This window comes from Apteryx mantelli, chromosome 1 (assembly GCF_036417845.1).
Source record: "Apteryx mantelli isolate bAptMan1 chromosome 1, bAptMan1.hap1, whole genome shotgun sequence".
NCBI classification, from domain to species: Eukaryota; Metazoa; Chordata; class Aves; order Apterygiformes; family Apterygidae; genus Apteryx; species Apteryx mantelli.
Genome location: NC_089978.1, coordinates 145,301,957 through 145,326,571, shown reverse-complemented (window position 1 = coordinate 145,326,571; position 24,615 = coordinate 145,301,957). Strand labels below are relative to the sequence as shown.

The 24,615-nt window shown below is 40.0% G+C and overlaps 1 protein-coding gene across 5 annotated transcripts; it reads right to left on the bottom strand.

Moving 5' to 3' along the window:
• Positions 1-385: 385 nt before the first annotated feature.
• TTLL1 (TTL family tubulin polyglutamylase complex subunit L1) lies at positions 386-20,989 on the bottom strand. 5 transcript variants are annotated; one of them, XM_067305581.1, is made up of 12 exons: positions 20,912-20,989; positions 17,270-17,372; positions 16,431-16,563; positions 15,945-16,061; positions 13,951-14,159; positions 11,406-11,586; positions 10,199-10,333; positions 9,920-10,028; positions 6,927-7,070; positions 5,047-5,133; positions 3,752-3,915; positions 386-2,313 (listed from the first exon to the last, which is right to left on the bottom strand). In XM_067305581.1, exons 3-12 carry the CDS (start codon positions 16,505-16,507, stop codon positions 2,184-2,186), a joined length of 1,353 nt encoding a protein of 450 aa, XP_067161682.1. In that variant the 5' UTR covers positions 16,508-16,563; positions 17,270-17,372; positions 20,912-20,989; the 3' UTR covers positions 386-2,183. The 5 variants fall into 5 exon arrangements, 2 of the variants coding, with proteins under 2 accessions (XP_067161682.1, XP_067161687.1); XR_010885708.1 differs by lacking the exons at positions 386-2,313; positions 3,752-3,915 and adding exons at positions 3,700-3,719; positions 4,623-4,809; XR_010885706.1 differs by lacking the exon at positions 386-2,313 and adding an exon at positions 4,623-4,809 and having other exon boundaries at positions 3,841-3,915.
• Positions 20,990-24,615: the final 3,626 nt, after the last annotated feature.

Here is a 24,615-nt window from a genome sequence, read left to right as displayed (position 1 = left end):
AATATAACCATACTACAAAACACTATTTATTACAGCCTAATATTTCCTAAGGCTATCATGTTGTTACATACTAGTAAGGGGCAGTCAGAGATAAAGCTGGAAACATCCGCCTGCTAAACATCACATCATTAACACAACATCTAATATTAGACAATACATCTACTTAATACCGGTTTATCTGCCATGGTTCAAAATACAAGCAAGGCTCGTGGTAAGGAATTAAAAAAAGAAGAACAAAAAACCCAAACCCAATAGCTATGAGACCTAGAATTTAGATGAGCTTTACATGGTAAAATGAGCTTTGTGGTAAATTTTCTTTTCTTAACCGTACTTCAAGAGCCAACTTGATCATGCCATCACAGAGGCCAGTGAGAAGACCAGAGAATCAGTTGGATTTTGGTCTTTATTTAAACAGAATATACAAGATAAAAAGAGAATTGCACTTGGAGGGACTCATTCATTCTAGGTATTTCATTATTTATTGCAAGGATGAATCCCAGGTCATGTCTGAGGATCCTGGGCAGCTCCAGACCATATGTGGACCCCCCTCCCCTGCCCAATCTGCTCTCAGCAGATTGGGTCCACAGTGAGTGTCATAAGCACTGCCCCCATGAAAGCAGTTTGCAAGAAGCTGCCTGCCTTTCTCAGAGGGCCTTCAAAAGCGAGAAAGGGACTGGAGTTTTCTGTCGTGCAGGTGGTCTGCTCTACACACTTCAATTCAAAGCTTTTGGAAGAAGTTATGTTTACTTTGCATGTGCTTAAATGGCCTGCCACAGAGGAAGGCAAAGTACTCTGCCCGCTATGGCAGGCAGAGATTGAGTACCACTGCATCAGTGGCATCCAAATTAGAGTTTATTACGGTTACATGGATATTTATGTGTTTTTAAACCTCCCTCATCTTTCTCTCAATAACTCTCCCCCACCCAAAAAAAAAGGGGGGAGTGGGGAGGAAGGTATGAGCTGCACATTACGGCATTTATAAATAACTGCCTAACAACTGGTGGATCTGCAAGTGAAAGCAACAGCCAATCACAGACCCAACGAGTTTATTTATACACTACGCTGTTAGGTTAGAAGACCAAAATACCTATTTTTAATTTTTGCTCTATACATTTTGTAGATAAACATCACAACCTTTGACATCAGAGCTACCAGAGGTAGCTTACTGGATGCAACAATATTTTTGTTATAGTACATACAAAATTTACAAAAATATACAGACATATTGTACTTACTTATATACATGCATAAATACATGAAGAGATTGTGGTGCAAGTAAGGATTTATAATCAGCTACAAGCAAGGAGATGTATTACAGTATGTAGTTGTTTTGTCTGGTTTTCTGTGAAGATGCATATTATCTCAGAATAAAAATGAATAGCTAGTAAAATAATGCATCAATATAGCATGTGAAAACGTTCCCTCAAGTCATGAAACTCTCTGCCTCTAAAAATTTAGCAGCTCAAAACATTTAAAGGAAAAAAAGACCCTCAGCATATAAAGATTTGCTTTCGAGGATCTTAATACTGGTTATAAATCATTAGCTGCATTAACTGACCATAGCCTCAACTCCATGTACTGCTATTTTTGTTAGTTACTCATTTCTTACCAGCAAGAAACTGAAATCATTGTGACAATATACTATTATAATGCTCATCACTGCCACCCTTTTACAGAATCCACCTTTATTAAAAGGCTTAGAGATAGGCTCTCCAAGAAAATAAATTATATCCAGAACAGCCAGAGGTTTCTTTTAGAATGTATATTTTGAATTGTCAACTTTAAGGAAAGCTCTTAATTATTACTGAGGGAAGTTAGTTTCTCCAGAGTGTGAACAGTTATGCTTCTAAAAGTTTAATAAAATTCATTGCTTTCAGAGAACTAATATAACCACATGCAGCATGAAATTAGTTATATATTATATATAGTAATATATACACATGTATGTCATTAACTAGCAATTCAGTGCATCTCCAGTACAATCCCTGGTTTTAGAGGCTTTGTTTCATGTCTTTTCAAAGGCTGTATTGTCCCCTTTTAATAATTCTCACATGTACCATAGCAAAATAAAGCAGTCTGTTCAAGAATTACATTTTGGTTCATTGTGTCTTCCTACCAACAGTGCAGCTCTGAATCAACTCTTTCAACAAGAGTTATTCTTTTACACTGATTTTATTTTGTTATCACTTCCAGGTGGTCAGCACAGGCTTTCCTGAATCTCTTGCACGATTTCCTTTTATTCCAGTGGATTGCCCAGAACGACTTCGCATGTCACGATCAGGCCCATCACTTTGTGCCATCTCTTCATCATATCTAAAATAAGATAGTTTGTTCAGTGCCTTATCCTGCTATTCACTACACAGAAAAGAGTGGGTCTTCCATATTAGTATCTATCACTGAAATTTAATACAAGCTGTTCTACTCATAGGTTTACATATGGATAGTTTGAGATACAACTATTATTCCAAGAAATATACTACCCTGTGACCTAACAATAAAGAACAGCAAAAATACCTTCAGTAACCTTTTATTAAAACAAAACAAACAAAAAAACCCCAAAAGCATCTGGTAGCTTTGATTAAACTCCTGAGTTGTGAAACTAAGCTTGTGAAATTTCACACGTACTTCTGTAATTCTCCTCACTACTGCTCTTCAAAGACCTGTGGTTAAGCAGGAACATCAGACTGAAGCAACAGCTCCAGACTTTACTAAACTGTCAGCAAACAGCGATTGCTAGCTGCAGCGTTAAAAAACTCCACTATTGCATCACTGAGCGAGCAGGGAAAGAATGGGCTGAATAAACAATAGCATGTTTAAGTTGAACGTACTTGATAACGTGTATTTTGTAACACAACCACAGTGACAAGTAGTTCTTCAAATATATAAGCCCATTTTGGCCGAAGACAACCTTAACATATACTCCCCTCAGCTGCTATTTAAATCCCAAGCAGAAACTGACTCTAGATGCATTAGTGTAATTGTCGAAAGATAATTCTACAATACTTTGTAGACCAGTCATAATATATACCTCATTACACTATTGTATAGGTATTCACAGCTACCATGTACGTAACACTCATTAAAATTTAAATCATAATTCTGCCAACACTTATATTAGTAAAGACAGTTAAACACGTATGTAAAAAGTATTAAGATTGATATGAATTAGAGGATCAGCTAGGTACACCACTGCATTTCCAGTGTACTGAACAATTGTGTCACTAGCGCTTGAGAACCTGTCTGAGTATTTTTTCAGGAAATATTAGAAACTGTGTAATCAACATGGTATTTAAAAAACAGTATTCCTCTGCATAAGACCAATTCTAGATAAAGCTTTCAGGCACTATATTAAAAAGATCTATCTTCTTGATTTCTTCCTTTGTAAAACATATTAGGATAGTTTAAAAGTATCTGACATCTCTTTATCACATCCTTGAATTACAAGAGTCAAGTGGCATCATTTCTACGAATTGAGAAATTATAGCTATTTGATACAAATGTTTATCTATTTAACTACCATCTACATATTACACTCCATCTAATGCAAGTCCTACACACGTAAAAGACAAACACTCTCCTCACTTTTGTACCTCAAGTCTAGCTGCAAGAAGCTCAGTAAGAGCAAGCGTTTATCAGATAAGCAACATTCCCCCGGGAGTGAGGCGAGGCAGTCCTGCTCTGATGCAAACTGATACCTCCAAAGTTGCTATTGCAGCCCCCTGAAAAAATGAAGAAGACTGATAAAACTTACAAGACTTCATAATTGCCGAGAACCTCTTTTGGTGGAGATTTATTCCATTTACAGTCTGGAATTTCCCCGTTAGGCACAGCAATGTTAAGCGTGTCATTAATAAGATTGTACTTCAGGATGCGATCATTAGCAGTACTGGAAGTAAGAGAAGGGGAAGCATTGACCTGTAAAAGAAAAAAACATCAGCATCAATTTTTTGAGTGGTATATAGTTCTCCAGACAGCACGTGTAATAACAATATCTACTACTTGGGAAATTAAGAATCAGCATCTCAAAGCACATCTTTCACTGCCACAGACATTGGAAGGAATCCCCCATTGGGCATTTTTCTTTTTACTTCAAAACAAAACAACACACTGCTACGTAACTGCAGCGTCAGCCTGGATTTCTGTTGAGATGAGATTCAACAGGGCTAATCTGACAAAACAAGGATTTTTGTTTTATTTTCTAAACTTACATGGGTACTAAAATCATAAATTTAAGTGCTTACATTTTGCCTGGGTGGCTCCCACAATTGTTACAAACAAAAATCTGCAGGAGGTAAACAGCTTTTATGTCCTTAATCTGAATTCTCTACTATTAAATTGTGAGCCAGAGAAAAACACGCACTCTCTCTCTCTTCAAAGTGCTTAAATTGTATCTTGTTGTAATTAAGCCTCAAACCGGTGTTCATTCAACATACCCCTTGTGTTCCATATTTATTACTAAGAAGTCGTATTAGAAAAATTTGGTTTTTTTAAGTCCGTTTACCTTTGATCTTTGGGAATAAGACAGAGGAAGAAGAGGGCTGGATAAAAATTATGTTGAACATACAAATCCAAAATGAATACACTAAGAAATTTATGTGGACACGAAGCCTTCCAAAACTCACCATTGTCCTGCGTGTCTCTTCTCTCCTTCCTCTCAACCAGCAACACTAAGGCCGTGACAGCCCCTAAGTTTTACCAAGTTTGACGTTATGCTCCATTGGGCCAACGCCAGTTTTCCAGCTGCTGAGACAGTATCTAATCAGGCTGCTAACATTCAGGCAGCCTCTGAAGCCCAATTATATGGACACACTAGATTTAAGAGACAAAACAAAAACCCACAAAACACCAAAGAAATAGAAAACAAAAGCACGTGCTCACTTGGTCATTACATGGCCTATTTTACTTTTTAACATCTTTCTTAATCCATTTACCTGAGCAATAAAAGACATTGTTTCAAAGGAGAAAGGACTGCACTGAAACCTACTTAACTTTATTCTATGAAAGAAGATGAGGAGGAAGTTATTTCTGTATTTTCTGCAACTTTACCTCAATTAGCCATGGTTTAAGCTTGTCATCAATGATAATGTCGTATCCATAACACTCAAAGCAGTGTTTATCATTATTCATTACAGGCTAAAACAAGACAACAAATATTAAAATCAGCAATTCTGTAAGTAATCTGATTACGCACTTATTTTTGCTAGAAATCACATGTGATTAGATTATGAATCTTCTACAACAGTTGTCAGTGTTATAACTCTAGCATAAGTTTACTAGCATGTTCAGGATTGTCCTTTTGTTGTTGTTGTTGTTTTTCAAGCTATGAGTGAATATTATAATATTAATGATTGCATTAATGCCAAGCACTAACTTACATTAATTTTCCATCATATTTCCAGCTTTAAAGTAAGTGTTTTTATATTTTGCAGAAGTAATAAAAATATTTAAAGCCTTCATGTAATAAGATAAAATCAGGAAGTTTTGAAGTTTACAAAACACAGCTTCACGTAAATCATGAGTTCTTTAAACTTCAGAATAAAGGAGACTTATTCAAAGACATTTCTTTTATTATAATGCTGTAACTATGCAGAAGTTTGAGGTCAAACAATCACCAGATACACTTTTAAATTCTAATCAGCTCAAGTCAACTATGATCCTGAAAGCCAAAACAGACCAAGGACCAAGTTATGCTTAGATGCTCATTCTCTAGAGAATCAGTGGTTTTCCAGCAGCATCTGTTAAGGATTGAAAGTTTGCACACCAAGACTTTTCTTCTATGCACATCTCATCAAATCTTTTAAACAAACTTTTGTAACAGGTTAGTGAGATGGCTTCCCCTAGACTAACAATAAAAGCTTTTCACTTCTTCAGGGAGTGCAGGAGGGAAACAAAAATGAGGATCTCTCATTACATTTGCCATTCTCAGGAAGACAGAGAAGTACTGAAGCTGATCAAAACATTTCCTCCTCTATATTCTCAACACTTTTTCTCTTCTCTTTTCGGGTTCTGCTAACATTTGGATTAACTCCCTTTTCCTCTCACATCTGGTTTCAGTTCAATTGCACAGCAGAGGCTGAGCTGAGCCATGCTCCCCCACCTCCCACAGATCCTAGCTTCATGACCCATCCTCTCTCTTGGTCCTCCTGAACCTTCAGTGAGGTAATTCAACTCATTAAACTGGCAAAAAACTAAACCAGCAGAAAAAATAAGATAGTAGTTTTCAGTTGGATGAGTGAGCTGACTCAACTCATGATGGTGCCAGGAGATGACAGGCCCATGTACTTGGGAACAGGATAACCCCTTTTGGAGGCAGAGAGCTCTTTGCTTACCCCAGCTAATCCATGGAGTGGTACCTGCTCTCTAATGGAAGCATGCGATATTACCCAAACACTGGAAAGTTACTCAAGCAGAGAAGATTGATTGCTACTTTTTTGTTTGTTTCTTTCTTTAAAGTAAAAGTTTCTGATAGCTAAATAAGTTGCATATAAAAGAGCTGAAAGTAGAGTTATGTAATTCTGTTGAACTAATGCCCTTACATTTTGTTTGATAAATTGCCCTCCAGAGCTATTTTTTTCTTTGACACATTTGTTATTGCTGAAATGACATCATGAGCCTTGGCAGAACTTAACACTATTCACAAAGGCAGTATCAAGTCATATTAAATAGTTCACAAAGCCCTCGAGATTTATTCACTTCTTTAATATGTTCAGATAGCTTGCTCACCCACTCAAGATTCAAGTTCACCTAGCTCAGGGAGATCAAGAGACCACAGAACTGCAGAAACCATCAACACCAGCACTCAAACAGCAGGAAATAGACTTTATTTTGGGGGGGTTATTTTAAATAAAGGCAAGCTCACTCTCACGGTTATGAAAAGTCTGCAGCCATAATGCTACCACTGGCAGCATTCCAGAAACAGTACTCACTGCAACAGCCTTCAGTGACTGCACAATTATCCAGTGAATTTCATCAAATAATTTGTTTGTGACTTCCTTTCCACGGGTGCTTTCCAGATACAGACGCAAGTTACTCACTGTCCACTTGCCTCCATGGATATGATTGTAATCATCCTGAAGAGTTAAGGAATTAATTCAGTCTTTCAGATTTCGAATTTGCTCAGCAGTTTTGCCTTCATTCATATAAGCAGGCCACTTAAACTTTCATACAAGTATTGCTTTAAAAACAAACTAAGCAAACTGTTTTTACTCTATTTTACAACTTCACAAAGGCTTCAGCTTTACTTTGAACTGCCCTCTATAAACAACCATTTTTATTACAGCTATATATGTTTATAGTGCTTATCACAAATCAAGTAATAAATCTTGCCTTAAAAAAAAAATTGTACTCTGACAACTTCATAGTAAAATATGATTGGGAAATCTAAATTTGAAAATGTAAAAGGAAAGAATTTGGCTTTTTTGTCCACTGGGGATGAGGAAAAAGTAGTTAATTTAACAATAGCTGAGTTTCACTGAAGTTAACCTTTTAAAAATGCAGCATTATTTGAAAAGTGCTTGTCTGTGTTTATTCATTTAAAATGCAACTTGTTTGTTTCTCAAAAGTAAAAGACAAACACGGCATCTTCTTAAGAGCACTACTGACAACAGTCACATTCATGAGAACAGTAAGGTGACACCTGAATTATTTTTGAAGGTTATTTTTTCATGTAATACAGTATTTTAATCTAGAAAAATCATTAAGTTCTACTGAAATAGAATGGGAGAAAAAAGGAGGTTACCTTATATTTTGCTTTTCAGAGGCTGTCAAGGCCCTGCAATATATTGTCTTCAAATGGAAAGACAAAAATCAGAGAGTAGTCTTACCGATGATAAGACATCCCCATTCAGCCCCTAGATAGCTCTTGGGACATATGCTTTGTCCCTGCATAAAAATGCTCCTGGGAACATTTCTAAGAATTACCAACTATATGCCTGCTAAATTATAAAAAGCAGAATGCCTAAAGTAGAAAAAAGTTCTCTGAGGAATGAAATCTTTCCTCCTCTAAAATAAGTTCAGAGAAGTCTCTGTCTATTTATAGGCCTTTTCTACAGTTTCCCCCTTAGTAAATTTGAAAGACTGGACAAATCTGAGACATGGTTCTCAGGACTTACTCCATGGAAAAAAATGTCTTAAGACCACAGATTCCAGCCAGGGGACAGAGATCAAAGTTTCAACCGTCTTTGCCTTTGAAAACAACTATTCAAACCAAAATAGATTGCAACTGGATAGAGCTTTGCATAATAACAGCTATTTAATGAAAAATATCAAAACAAAGTGAAATGTCTCCATGGAAGATCACTAACTGAAGATGATTAAATAGAAGAATTATCATAATTTTATTTGTATTATAGACACACATACAGAAGATGATAATTCAAAACCAAATTTTGCAGCACAAATATTACCATGGGTACATACATTTTTCCAAATACTTCAGTAATGACCCCACATTTTAAATGTACTTCTTTTACATCCACTTCTGTAGTCCTTCCTTCTTTCCAGGTGACCTTACTACTGCATTAATTTCTTTCATCTCTACTTTTATTTGGGAGAAATCTTGAAGGCCATTCTTTAGATCATGAAGAATGGGTGCACGATAACAGGATATGCAGCACATTACATGCCTAGCCTGTTCCTGCTACTGTCAAAGACACCATTATTTATGCTCTAAGTAGCATGGGACCTGCTTTCTCCACAACTAATTCCCAGTGTGTCCTGTGAAATCATAATGTGCCTGAAACACTTCACAAATTGGTGCCTAGCTAAGATGACATTTGCAGTACTGAAAAATGTCATATTTTGACATTTATTCTGGTTTATAATTACCATAGTGACATTTAAGATTTGCACTGTTGTTACAGGAATGCCCAGGTAAAAGCAGTTCTGCTACGCTGCACATCTTAGAATAAAAACAGACAAGGCACATTTAACAAGCTTGCAATTTCATATATATATATATATATATATATATATTTCTTTCCCTTTAAGAGCACCAAGTATAAAAAATACACAATTAGATAGTGCAACTTAATAGAGTATTAATTACTGTAACTGAGGCATTGTTTATAAGTAATGGGCATCTGTTAATGATAATGTATTTTTAAGTGGATTCCCTGAAGAAACAAGGTTTGGGCAATGGTACTGTACGCCCATGTTGGTTCATGGCACCCCTAACCCATCAGCCTTTCTTCTTACTGGTGAATGTCAGCCTATTTAGACATGAGCTGTCAAAGCTATTAAGTTTCTACATGATTTAGGAACATCACTGGCCAATTACAGGAAGCAAAAATAAAACCTCTAAGAGAAAGGCAGGCAGAACACTGTCTTTGCCCATGCAGGGGGAAGCCACCAGCTGGCCAGTCAGCAACCATTTACCTCCACACTCACAACAGCACATTGCCTCTCTTACGCAGAGAAAGAAGGGGGGGGGGGGGACACAGGAAGGAGCTGAAAGGCACTGTGATGCCTAAGTGCTGGAAATAGGAAATTTGAATTAGCTACTTGGGAGAGAGAGAGGGAAGGGGAGATCAGGCAGGAGATATTTCAGCACCATTATAAAATACAAAACCACAGGAACCAGCCTTCATTAATTCCACTGCTCACAGAACCAATTGCTAAGTGTCATATTAGCATTTTAATGATAGCAGACTTGGAAAAAAATACTGCTTTCAATTACTGCAAGCTGATACTGAAGAAACTACATTCTATCGTAGTGCTGAATCTCATTTATTATCTTGCATACTTGTGATTTGCAATCTTATGATTTTTTTTAAATTTATTTGCAAAGCCAAGTTGAAGTATTTTGTTTGCAGGACAATAAAAAGTATAACAAGTAAGTCTTTTTATTCCCAAAGTTTTGGACAATTAAAAAAAAGTCAGTCTTGCAATAAAAGAGACACTAAGAACTCAGTACACTTACCCCATGTTTCTGAATGGCAACATTTGTAAGATGAACAAACATGTTATCCAGTTCACTAGTACTTGGTGTATATTTTACTGTGCAAAACCGGCAAAATCCAAGTTTATACCTTAAATGCAAAAAGTAATTAAAATGTTAAATGCCAACAAGATATAAGGAAAAGAGCATGTTAGGATACCAAGTGCATGTTAAACTTCTTTGTGCAACACAGGCAAAATTATTTTGACTATGTTAAACATCCTTTCATAACAAAATACAAATACAAATACGCAGTCTTACATATAACATCTCAGTGGACGATACGTAGATACTAAAACGTATAGACGAAGGTCAAATTTCTTTCCACCAATCAATAATGGATTGTTGATATAGAGAGAAATCACATAGGCTTCTTTGGAAGACTGAGATACAAATCTGAAAAACATACATTATGTTTCAGGATGTGACAATTAATGTTCTGCTAGCTTTTTCTTCTGTAGAAGCGGTCTAAGTTTTGGATTGACAGAAATATTAAATCATATTGCCAATACAATGTATAAAGTTATACTGGTTAATAATACGCACTTGGCATCAGGCTTATGTAGCAAAAAAAGCTAAAAAGATAAAACAAATGACCAAGATTAATTGCCCATTGAAATGCAGTTTTGAAGTTAAAGCAGTAGCTAACAGAGCCATTCAGAATGCAGTTCTACAAGCTAGTCTTTGCCTCTGAGAGTACTTAGGGCATTTGGTGGTTCAGATGAGCACAAAGTACATATACTATTATCCTACCTTTTTAGTCAAGATCTTATATTCCTAGAATATTTGTATTTATGCTTGGTGTGCAATTGTAAACCACTGAAAAGCTAAAATAACTTTCAGATTGTGACAATCTTCAGATTCCAAGGTAAATAGAACAAAATGACTCAACTGAAATTCAGCCAGCCACTTCATGACAGAAAAGAATTAGTATCAGTTGTGTGAGCAAAACTTTTATTAGTAAGAGAAAACATAAATAGCTAGCCTGTTTCACCCACTTGGAAGCAGATCATCAACATGAGGGTATATTACTTTCTGCTCCAAACTGACAACATATTTTCTTCGTATAAGTGCATCCTTTCATTATACTAATTTAAAGAGTGAATTAATGCATATTAAATAAAATCATGATTCAAATTGCCCAGGGGAAGATTCTTCTCTTACTTCCTGTTATTTAATACCATGAAGCAGAACAATTTGCTTTTGTACATTTTTTTCCCCACAACATTAAAAGCATTTTTACAGAGCATAGTTAATTGAACAGCTGTTTGTACCTCCTCCACCAGAGTTGCATTAAGACATATTTGAAGGAGAAAGTCCAATATCAGAGATTAAATGTAAAACTAACTACTAATGACATAGTGATAAATGGAATACTTCTCCCATGCATCAAACAATCAGCATGTTGATATACTGAATCTGATTACAGGAAGTACAATATGGGGTTTGTTTTTTCTGCAGCACTTACGAAGATGTTTTGCTGTCTCGAGACCACTTTTTAATTTGAGAGAGTTTATTGATGAGAAATATTCCTTTTCCTTGAGCTTTCCCACAAGGTTTCATAATCCAAGTGCTGGAGGGATTTTTTCTGAATTCTTCAACAAAGAGATTGTAATCAGCAGGAAGCATAAAAGTAACAGGCACAAAATCTAAGTTAAAGAAAAAAAAAAGGTGCAAGATTAAGGACACTATATCTGAAAAGGATATTCAAACATATAGACCAAAAAAATTTTGCCAGCTTTCCACTTTTCTAGTCTGGCATGATCTAACTTCAGTAAAACTCATATTGCCTTTTATGTTATTTAACTTCAAGTTTGTAATTTTTACTTAAACAAATAATTGGCAATTATTGCATGCCACATGATTAACAGACCGTAATGCACCTGAATCTTTTTTTTTTTTCCCTGTTTAAATGCTGTGCAATTAGAGAGTATCTTACCATTGCAACTTGATTTTCATAATCAAACTTTCTCAATTTTGTGTATCAGCTTTCAGGATTCTTCAAAGCATCTCATCACTTGTGCACACAAAAATCTGAACGTTGATGTTGCTTCCCCTTTGGATGTGGTAATTTTTAATTCCATGTTTACCTCCCATTAGTCATTCTTCCTTTCCTGCTATACTCAGTATTACTGTAATTACTGAAATTGAGGAAAAAATATTCCTCGCTTTTTGTGGTCAGATTATTCTCAGTCCCATCCTTACAGCACTGCTTCATTTTCACATGGCTAAACAACCTTTTAATTTTGCTTTCCCAAGATGTAAGTCAGTTTAGCATGTTCCCATTTTTATTTAATTCCAGCACTTTCAGACCTCCAAGACAACTTTCTCCCCCCCACCTATGATTTTTTTTTTTTTTATTTTCTAGCAGTCATCACTTGTTCCCCAACTTTCCCTAAATTACTCTTCTGAAGAGTTTGCTCATTCAGTTCTGTCCATACCCTTTCTGCAAAACTTTTATTTTAGTTTTTGCTCCAGTATAAAATTTCCAGGTGCACGTTTTTTCACCTTTGAATTAAAGAAACTCCAACCCTTCTGTTCTGGATCTTTGTTCCAGAGCCTTTCAGTTCCATCACTGATCTTTCTGCTAAGTACCTTAATTCCACGATTTTCCCCCTTTAAAATAAAATTTAAAAAAAGCCTAGTTACAAACCTATTTTGGTATATCCTTCCATTTAAAATAATCATTTCATGATCACTGCAGTTAATGTTGCATTGGTAAGTGTAGTTTGCTTTAAGGACTTTACTACTTACAAAACCAAGTCTAAACAGAACTTCCATACCTATAAACTGGATTTGTGCTCCTCCGTGAATACTACTGACTACTACTAATCACATAGTAGAGGAAGCAGGCTGCACTGCTGTGGTGGTATGACAGGGAAACAGAGCGTTCAATCTTTTTTGCTGCTTTGTGTCTAATTTCAAAAAAGGTCTTAAGCAAGTTCCACCCCCTCCAGTTCTCTCAATTTGTAAAATATTAGCCATTATCTCCTAAAGCAAGGTTTGTGAAGAGGTTTGAAAATGTAACATTCCATATGAAATATTCACTATTACTATTTGTATCATTTTCCCTTTCCTTGTGTTTCTTTTTTTCTCCAGTGGCAAATTTGAGAGGAAGAAAGAGGAGGAAAAGGGGGGAAAGAAGGTTCTTATATTTGCAGAATGAAGCAAACAATTTTAGTATTGAGTACACTTTATTCTATTTAATTGACAGTTAGTGCCAGAGCATTTGAAGACTGTGGAGGAATGGTTAAGCGAGAGAGGGCATGATCTGATTGGGATGAGCAATCCTATTCTCAGGGTAAGGGAAGGAATGTAGGCCAAGGCGAGCGAGCCTTGCAGCGGCCGAGCAAGCCTTGCAGCGGCCTTGAGCACTACAAAAGAAGGTATTCACAAAACTGGTAAACAAGTCTGGACGGAACTAGGTTCCATAAAGGTCGATGGAGCGCGGACAGCAACCTTGCACCAATCATGTATCCGCTTTATACGTACGGACAGAAACTGTAACCAATCATGTAACTATTGCTAGCGCATGCGTATTGCTTGTCGATATATACACTTTGTGTAAGCTCTAATAAAGGGAGAACGACCATACTCATATTGAGACTCATCGTTACTCCGGGCCCGTTCCCCCCACTCCGACAGAAGACGGTCACTTAAGTGTTCTAACACATTAAAGGTTCAGAGCTTTATGCACAGAAGAGCTAATTCAATTCCATTTCCACTGAAAAAAGAGCTGGGCTCCGACTAAATTACCTCCCTGTGATGAATCAGACACACATCGGTTTTAGATAGGTCTCCAAAAGCAACCCAATAAAAACAGACAACTTCCATTGCCCACACTTTTGCGAGCAGTAGTTTTTCTACTGACTGCATTGCACTGAAGCAGCAACATGTAAATTAGAATAATTTGTACATTAATGTGCTGTTCTAGTACTGTCTGAAGTTACAAGGCCAACAGGTTATTGACCACACAGGAAACACAATTAATGCTGATAATGAGAACTACATACCCAAATAAATGTATTTCCCATTTTCATCCTTTTCTGCAAGAGGACTCCCTTCTTTCTCAAGTTCCTTTCTGTATCGCTTGATATTCTTTACCATCAAATCCTTCCTGGTCAGTTCATAGTGGTTTGGGAAATGATTGACAATTTGGTCATCAGAAAGGCGGTAACCGGTTTCCACACTGAAAACATTTCTGATGGTTTGTACACTCATCCTGAAAGAAATGACAGATGTCAAACAAGTTGTCCCAAGAAACACAACTCAGGAGGACAAGGTTGAAATTTCTATTATTTGTAATTTACACTTCAATTTTTTCCTCTCTGTTTATGATTTCTCTGTATGGTATAATACTTTGCTGCAGTGACTATCCAGCATACCCCGAACCTCTATTACCAAAACCAAATCAAATCATACCACAGGTTTTACTAATCCCTCTGCTACTACTGAAATTGGGGCAGATGGTGAGAAAAGGCAGCTGACACCTTGGCTTTTACTAGATGCTGGCTTGTTGATACTTAGGTCAACCCCCAGCAGGGCCTAAAAAGGACTAATATGCACCCAAACACTACAGCAGCATCTTTCTACATCTATTACTTCACTCCCTGGAAATTCAGCTTTTATTAAAAAAAAAAAAAAAAGCATAAAAAAAACCTCCTACTCACTATCTGCTATTTGGATTCTAAAAGACATCAAGCATACGCATTGAGTATTGTGATTCAGAGTTCTTACTAAGAACAGCAGTAAATGCCAGATCAGAGCACTACAGTGAGAAGTCATCAAATCAGTTCTCTCTTGTATAAGAGCAGAGCCATAGATACGTAGAATTTTCTGTATTAGAGCTTTTACATTGATGACATCCAGGAAATATTCTTACATTTCCAATCTGCTACATTATCATTTTAGGAAAAAAAATAACGAAATAACAGTCACACAAGAGTTTCCATGAGTGACCTGTTCCCCCACACCTGCCCCCAACCACATTGCAAAAGCATGAGCAGATTACTAGATTCCTACCAATTTAAATCAGTTGTTAACAAAGAATAGCAGTTTATACTGCAAAATTTATATTCTCTTGTATTTGGAAAGGACAATAAAAATTGCTTGATTTACTTAAATAAATATTGGTTTGCCTTATTTTTAATAGATTACTGCATTTTAGGACAACATTTAACCAAATAAAAAGGCAGGTTATTTCTTTTCCTATATTTACCATTAGCTTGATTAAATTCCATCATTCACTCTCAGTACTGAAATGCTGAATAATTAGTCTCCATATAACCCTTTATCATGAAGGAGGAGAAAAGTACAATTCTTGAGGTCTTTGTTACAAGAGACTGCACTCTGGTAACAGGGCAAGTCTGTGTCAGTTTGATAAAAGAATATTGTATATAGCAACCTTGTGTTCTTGGATCCTTTTGCTTATGTTATATTGTTGGAAAGCTTTGGAAAGATACATGCAAAGTTTCCTCAGGCCATAAACCCCCTCCAATAGTAGCAGAAGAACTCTATTTACTATGTACAATAAGTTCGACTGAAATCAGGTATCACATTAAAAAAACCCAACCAAACGAACAAACCAAACCCACAGAGAATACAGCCTTTCCCCTGGGGTTTTTACAATTCCTACTCCCAGAAGTGATTGGTATTTTGATAGGGTAGTGATTTCCCGCTCTCTGACAAAACCCTTTGGCAAACTGCAAAGATATCTGAGGTTAACAGCATGGGAATTGATCCATGCAGATAGGACCTTGTACCCTGAGGAATCCTAATGACTTCAGCAGGCCTGAACAGATACAGGAATCTACCCATACAAATCTGAACTGAGGACCACGAATGCTATAAGAAATTACAGAAGCAATGAAACAGTGTTACACTCTTAGGAGCACTGCACTAAATTAATGCTAATTTGTGTATCTTTTATTTTTAAATATGCATTTTGTTATATTACTAATGGTAATAGCATAGGATATCAAAATACTTCACAAATTAGTGTACTTACCAATAAAAATTCCAGTCTTCATTTTCTGCCACCTGAATCCAGCCTCTTTTTTCAAAGTTGTTTATCAAAACAGATTTTTCTATGTCAGTTACCCACTTCACTTTTCCTGCCATTTTCCTAAAACAGAATCAACTTGTTAGTAAAGAAAGTTTTAAGATGTGAAGTAGAAAACAAAAGGGGAGAACACAAACCAGGAAAATTGCAGGGGAAGAAAAGAGGCATCTAGAGAGTGTTTTAGTTTAAGCAAGATGGAAGAAATAAATCAATTTAAAATTGAGGAAAACAATGTCTTAGTTTCAGACTGAAACCTATGTTTATCAGCTGGACAACTACAAACAGAAGCAACACTAGTTACAAGGATCTTTCACACTTCAACTTTCACAGTTAAAAGGATCTTTCCAGCTAATCCACCTTCTGTGAGGGGGCACACAGCTCAAGCCTCTCCTTAATGCACACCAATGACAGAAATCAGTATCATACACTTACTGGGTGGTAATGTTTCCAGAACAAAGTGTAGAGCACAGACATTTTATTGCTTCAAACCAAGACTTATATGTATACATGGTTTTGGGGTCTGTTTTGAAGTTGGAGAGTTCTTACAGATAACTCCACTCAGTGACTGTAGACACAAAAAGTACATTTCCAAAAGAAATCTTTTACACATCCTATCAAAAATCACAATTTGCTAAATTACACAGAAAAGAATCAAAACAATGTTGCCATCTTTTTGTTGTCTTTTCTGTATTTCATGTGATCATGATTTTGCTGCTTGCTCTAGCTGCAGGGAGGATACACTTATGTTATTAAACCCTCAATAGCAGGATTTCCCAAACCTAAGGTTGTTAAAACAGTCCTTACAAACTGCATTTCAATTCTTGACTCCTGGATGTCACTTTCTACATTAGATCTCTTGCTTGTCAGCCTTTTACTTCTGTTGGGATCATAGGCTCACTTGAGTTGGAAGGGGCCTCAGGAGGACTCTAGTGCAGCCTTCTGCCCAAAGCAGGGTTACCCGTGAGGTCAGACCTGGCTGCTCAGGGCTTTATCCAGCTGCACTTTGAAAACCTCCAAGGATGGAGATAGCACAGCTTTTCTGGGCATGCTGCCTCACTGATTGCCTGTCCTCATGGGGAAAAGGTTCTTCCTTATATCCAGCCTGAAACTCTCTCTGTTCAGCTTATGCTAACAGGGTGGAAATGGACAACAAATGCACTGATGATGGCGTGAGGACAAGCCAAGCCAGGGAGAGGCACCCACAGTTGCCACCTCTCTAAAGGGCAGGTTGAAGTGTCTCTGACAGCAGCAGGCACTCACTCAGCACTTACCCACTTGCGTTCTCCTTCACCAGGGCAGCTCGGTGGGATCCCCTTCACGCTGTGTCTCCTCATCCAACTACATTCTGCACATCCAGCGTTGAAAACCACTGCCCTGTATCACAGATTAACGTAATTCCAGTGAAGGTGGGGGCACTGAAATAAGTTCAAACACGCTGCCATTCCAGCATAGGCAGCCTAGAGCTGGAAACCTGCAACCCAGCGGATGTGGACAGAGCACTGTACCACATACAATTTTTAGCACGTTTACCCAGCCTCTAAACAGGCGCTAGAGCCCGACCTCCTAGGATCTAGGTCTGATGACTTTACTACACAACTATTAAGCAAGCTAACAATCATGCATTAATGAGCAAATGATATGACGGATAAAGTCAAGGGCAGACAGCTATGGTAAGCAGTTTCAATATTGCTGTTTAGTCTTTCAGCAGTACACTCCATAAATTAGTTTTAAACTTGCTGCCCAGCAAGTTTTCACTACAGAAAAGTGCTGATTCAGGAGAGAGTCTATGAGTTAGTTTAAAAGCTACTCAGATCAATTCCTGCTCTTCTCTTTGAGCCAAAAGCACATTCTTTGGCATATGCTTCTCTCAAGAACAAAAACCCTGTCATGCAAGGAAGTGGGAGAGACTGGAGTTACACATGCGTATAACACCATCTACTGCTCCCTCTACATAAAATTTTTAATCGAAAAGCCAGGTAAAACTTCAAATTATCTTTACTAATGTGGTAATGTAATTAATACAAGTAAGTAATTAATGTAATTAATATAATTTCTGCAACTAAGATATTGGACTGGAATTCAAGAGGTCTTCAGTTTCCGGACTAGATATAGAGACATACATCTATTAGCAAGCCAACACCCCTATGGATCCTCTCTTTCTGAGAGGCACAGTCCATTATATAGTGCTCACACTTTTTCCTGCCTAGTCAATTTAAACTGCAAAACTCCACAAGGCACAGATTTTTTTCTAGTAGACTTTGATCTTGAAGAGTTTTAGGCACACTTATTTTTATTCACATTGGCAGGTCAAATGGAAATCAACCTTTAATAGACAGGGAAGAGCATATGTGGGCTCAGGGTCTTTTTTCTGTATTTAAACAACACTTAGTTCTGCAAGGTCATGATCTTTCGCTAGGCCTTTTAGATGCTACCAAATCAAAAACAGATTAGTCCCTTTATTTAATTTATTTATATCGAAATATCTATGATACATAATAAGGGACTCACTAGTACCATACACAATCTTGTTGTGGTTTTAAAAGTTCAGGGATAAGTCAGCCTGGAATAGAATTGTCCCTTCAAAAAAACCCACATTAAGCACTACATTAACATTAACTAAACTACTACAAAAATGTTAAAAGACCTTAAAAAACTACACTCCACACCTCCAAGTTCCCTGTTAGATTTACTAACACCTAACCCCAACTTTATACCTGCCTCTCTGTCACCTGCCTCTCTAATCTTGCTCCCTACTTCTCCAGCTTGTCTCATCCCAGCACCCTCAGTACGCAAGCTATACCCTCCTCAGGGCTCGTACTTCCAGAAACGCTGCATTGGACATATGTAGCTGTACACATCTCTGTCTTTAGCTTGTAGCATGTAGCTGCAGCTTGGCAAAAACTAAGAGATTGGATACGTTGCCACAAGCAGGGCTACTTTGCCAAAACTCCTAATGCTGGAAACTCATTTATACTCTGGGATGCAACAGTTAATGCCATCTCTGCTTTTTTGTCCAGTTGTGCCAACAAAACGACTCCTAGTGCCCAGAAGAGGTACTGGTGCTATATTGCAACGAGAAAGGAAAGGGTGGATATAGATCAAAGGTGGCAGTGATGACCCTGGTGCTCAAAGGACACCTGCTAGAAGGAGCATCCTAAACCTGTGTGCATCCCTCACATGACCCAGGCACCTTTGCCTCATACCATTCCTCCCCATCTACCAGGTCAGATAAGAGAGGTCACAAAATTGCAGTAGGCATTAGAAGTGCAGGTTGTCAGCCACAAACTGCACTTTAGGTACTTCACACCATTGCTGTAATAAAATAACTTCTGAAAACAAAGTTAGAAGGAAACTGTTATAGTATCCTTTCTATAGAGTCTTTTACTTCAATACATGATTATTTCAATATATCCTATGACAAGGAATCCTGAAAGACTGCGTGCACCGATCAGCAAAACGGGTCTGTGGTAGCAGGTGGGACTGCTCCATAACTAACTGTGCTACCTTCCTCCCAGAGACTGCATGGTTTGATTTCAGAAGTCAGAGACAATCCCAACAGAACAATTCCATTACACTCACTCACAGGAAGGTCACACTAAATTTAAGCTAAGTCAAAGCTAAAAACTGAATTGAACTTCCATCACAAATGAAAAGAAAAATTACAAGAGCATCATTCTTCTCCTGTTTTGGGAGCTTCAGGCCTTATAGATCCCTGCTGCTACAAGAGGACTAGCAATACAACAGAGGATTGAATATTAGTCCTTGGTTTATGTGGGTAGTTTAGTTATCTAACTAATAGTTAGTTATTTAACTGGTCTGTAAATAAAATCTTGTGCTCATACCTGCAGACAAGAAGTCATAGGAAAATAACACATTAAGTTGAACAGAAAATTTAATTATTTTCAGTAATATAATTTAGTCCAATTTAATTTTCTACGGGAATCCTCTAATGTGCAAGTAGGTATTCTGAGATGATCTGATGAGATAACCCCAGCATTCAAAATTTTGATCAGCTGAGAACCTTAGCTTTTGTAAAAGTCAAGGAAAAGCCATATAACACAGCCTTGACTTTGCATATGGTAGGGTAAGTCAAATCCTTCTCAGGGCACTAGACTTGCTACCCAGGAAACAACAGATTTGTACTACAGGCACAGTAGACCTGACACTTCTCTGAAATACTGTGTTTACTGCACACTGGTCCCAGCAACAGCAAACAATCTTAAAGACACTTGGCAGCAGCCTAACCATAGGTGACGGCCTCACGAACTCACAAGGCGGTGGTGAGACCCCAAAGCACCCCAATGGCATTTTTCTTAGGAGTTACTGCCACTACTAAAACTACTTGTGCAGATCACATATCATCTATTAACACTCCAAAATAAGTGCAACTAAGCAGTGCTGGTGTCTGTGTGTGAATGGGGTTTCCTGGTCTTGCAAGTTCTTCTTGCCTCTAACCGTTGAAAACATCGCTGCAGTTCATTATTAAGTTTGCTACCAGAAAATCCAGTTCAACTGATGCAAGCCGCGCCATTAGAGAAGAGCAGGAGGATCTGACAACATGATTCCCAAAACAGGAGAACTGGAGATATCAGATAACAAGGGGCCGAAAAGCGAACGAGCTGTAACTAACAGCGACAGAAATGATGAGTCAAGTGGAAGCAGGAGCTCGTTAGAGACCTGCTAGAAACCTGAGGGAGAAAGGCACGCACACAGGAGAGGCGGGGAGCAGCAGAGACGCAGGAAAACGCAGCGCCATGTCGCGACAGCCGCAGGAAGGGACAGGGCCTCGCCTCCTCCCCCCCGGGCCCGCCCGACAGGGAAGGACCCCGCCGTCGTGTCGCGATAGCGCGGGGGAGGGAGGGAGGGGGGGGGGTGGGTGGGGGGCGGGCCGGGCCGGGCCGAGCCGCTCTCACCTGCCGGCGGCGAGGGGCCGCCCCTCACGCTCCGCGGGCGCCGTGGGCTGCCCCCTGCCCCATGGCCGCCGCCACTGCCGCCCCGCCACTTCCGGCGCCGCTCCCTAGCAACCGCGACGCGGCTGAGGGGCGGGACTTCCGGAGGAGGGTGGGGCCTCGGTTGCTAGAGAGACGCGCTGCGGCCCCGCCCCCTGGCGCCCGGACCGGGCCGCGGTCGCCGTGATATGGCGGCGGCGGGGAGCGGGCGTCCCGCAGCGGCTGAGCTCGGCGCCCTTCGCGGCGTGACTGCGGCTGCAGCCGCGTAACCCCGCGCCCCCGGCAGCCGCGCCGCTAGGGCGGCACGCACGCACGCACGCACGGACCCTTCCTGGAAGAGCCTGTTTCCCCCAAGAGCTTCAGCCAGCGTGAACCCTGGTTGCCAAAAGTCCCAGGTGCTCCCCAGCCATCACCTGCTCCCTTCTCTCCCCCCTCTGCCCCAGCTTAGCATAACCGCTGTCTGGTCTCTGAGAGACCTGGACGGGGGGACTGCAATAAAACTAATCATACTTCATGGGTTAGCTGCCACCGGGACGTGTTTCCCAATTTGCTGATGATGGGCTGCACCAGGCCCAGGCCCAAGTGGTCCCTCCACATGTGGGGAGGGCCCTGGCCGCCATGCACGTGGCCTTCCCGCTCCCGGTCTCTGAGCCTCTGGCTGGCTCTGCCAAACCTCTTATGAGAAGTAACCTGAGATTTGCAGAGGGCTCAGGGCGTGACAAAACACCCATGCTCTTCTCCAGAGTACGTGAGGAGCCAGGGTTATTCCAGCACCAAAACGCCAGTCTCCGTTCCAATGCATAAGGTGTTAGAGGCCCTTCAGAAAACACGTACAGGAATGCCTTTTTCCTAACTATGTTGCTCTGAAGAAGTGTGTGAATATTTTCCTGAAATGATAACAACTATAATTTTCAGTGAAAATTGGGAGAGAAAATGTAGTACCTAAAAAATTACAACATTAGTACCCGCGTAGAGAAGCCTGGTTTATGCATACTGAAGTTGTCCCAAGATAAGTGATTATATTAAGACATCAGACATTCTGAGGACTGCTGAGATACTGCGATATGGTCGATACAAAACATTAAGATATTTCATAAAGGACTGTAAAGATTTGAAGACTACCAGAGGGGAAAATATAGGTAAAATGAATTATTAATTCCGTAAGACAAATAAATTTATAAAAAAGTAGAGCCATCAGACAGTAGCTGAAATAAGGTAACTGTTTGCAGTGTGGTGGCATACAACATATAACTCTATTACCAATTTATATTGCCTAAAATCCCTAATTCCCCAAATAATCTGAATATAATAAATACATTTTATGAAATACCCTGTGATCCTATGGTAATAGGCTCACATTCAAGGATGCAACTACAAAGAAACAGTTAAATTTAATAATTCATATAACTGGAACAAACTATTAAATATTTCCTAGTTTAACTACAAAAGCAGCTACAAAACACAGTATATCTTCTTTGGGTCACGTGCAGTGGAAATTTCCTGACACCACAATATCTCTGGCAACAGAACAGAAGCGTGGAGCAGCCTTCACAGCCCTCTTTAAAACAAGAAAATGTATCTACTGTGAGAGCTGACAGTCAGAAAAGTGAACCTGAGTGCTGCATCAGTAGCAATCCTTTTTGTCCTGGCATCTGTCATGCTTCAGGGGAAAGTTAAAATATCACCTTTTTAAAATTTATTAAACAATTTGTTAGGGACACAAAAAGGTATTTTCATGTGACAGTCTTGAAGTTTAATTCAGCAGTCCTTAATCAAAGTTACAGTTGCATGGTAAAAAAATCAGATGTTTTGCAATCTCTGAAAATTACACTGGCAGTATCACGTCACAGCTAAGAGTTAATAAGAGATGCTCTTGTTTTTAATATTATATGTACTTCCATTTTGTAACATTCTAGTTCCAACAAGGGCCTGTTTTGTTTTGTCAAAACTCTTAGAGAAGTCACAGAGAATCTGAGAGCAGCTCAATAATACTTACTATTATTGTATCAGGAAGTGCTGTAACAGCATTGGCGTGCTATCTTTGTGGCAGAGATCAATCCTACAATCACATTTGCATGTTATATTTTAAGCATGAGTCAACTCACTAACATAAGCAGGACTACCTATATGTTTAAAATGAAGCACAGTTTCAGGCAGGAGACTGAGTGATTTGAAAGGAAAGATACACAAAAATTAAAATATCAGAAATGGTAAAGAGGACAAAATCTTGGTGTTGTTAACAAGAAGAGATACTACTGAGGTTAATTTCCCTGTTATTAGATGGTACTTTCAAGGCAATTTTCATCTAGCATATTGCATGTATAAACACATACACAATCTTCACAACACAGTCCTCAGAATCAGTTTGAAGATAAGTATTATTATGTTCACTTTACGGAAGAGTAAATCTGACTTACAGAGCTTGGAAGATGATGGAAAAACATCTGTTTTACAAAGAGGATTATTATGCATAGGGCAAGAAGAAGTGATTTGCATAGTATATATCCGAGCGCTTTTTACATTAAAAAACGTAGGCATGTATGTCTATGAACATCCAGGCTTCAGGCAGAATCTCTTTTCTATGCCGCTGTTGAGCCTCTTGTGCTGTTTACCTTCACTAACACAGATGATATCATATTATATATAGAGGGCAAAGTCCGCTCCCAAGCATTACCCGATAAAGTCCCCTGTTTGACAGGACAATAAAGTGTGGAGCAACAGTCCTGTTTGGGTCTTTACAGCCCTTCTGAAGTAAACTCTGCTCTCTAGTGATCGGCGAGACCGACTGAATCATTCACCGTACTGCTACCAACACACACGAAAGAAAAATACCGTAAGTGCAATGACCTTACTGCACCTTTCGGGCACGAGGTCAGCGGGGTCCCGGGAGCTGCCTCCCCGCAGCCCCTCGCCGAGAGGGTGGCTGGCGGCCAGGGCTTCTGCCGCTCTCTGCCGGCGCCTCCTCCGCGGGTCGCCGCCGCGCCTGGGGCCGTGCGGGCACCTCACGCCTTTCTGCTGAGCGAAAGGGCCGCCCAAGAGGCCTGAGCAAAGCCCACCGCCTCCCTTTGCGCAAGGGGGCAACGCCGTGACACTCGGGAGTCACTTTTTAAAGGCGGCTTTTAAATTCAGAGCGGCACGAGGGGGGGGCAGCCCTAGGCGCTCCGGAGCAGCGGGGGTCACCACGGAAAGCGAAGCCGCACCGTGGCGGCACCCCCGCCATCAGCCCCACACGGTGGCCGTCGTCCCGCCGCGCCCCGCGGCCACCCGGCCCCGCCGCGCCCCTCCTTGGCCGCCGGCAGCTCCCCCGGTTCCCGATACGGCCACCCCGGCGATCGCCGCAACGGTCACCGCGCGCCCCCGCCGCAACGGTCCCAACGGCCACCGCGCTTCCCCCCTTCCTCATGGCGGCCGGCGGAGCGCGCGGCGGGGGCGGGGCGGGGGCGGGGCGGGGGCTGCCCTAACGGCTCCCACCGCCCCCGAGCCGGCGGCGGTGGGGGAGGCTCGAGCGCGGCGGGGTGCGGGGCGGGCACCAGGGGCAGTCGGCGAGTGACGCTGCGGTGAGTGGCCGGCGCGGCGCGGGGCAGCTGTCGCTTCCAGCGCGGGCGCCGAGCGGAGCGGAAGGGAGCCGAGGTGAGCGCCGGTGCGGGGCGGACCCCAGCCCCGGGTAG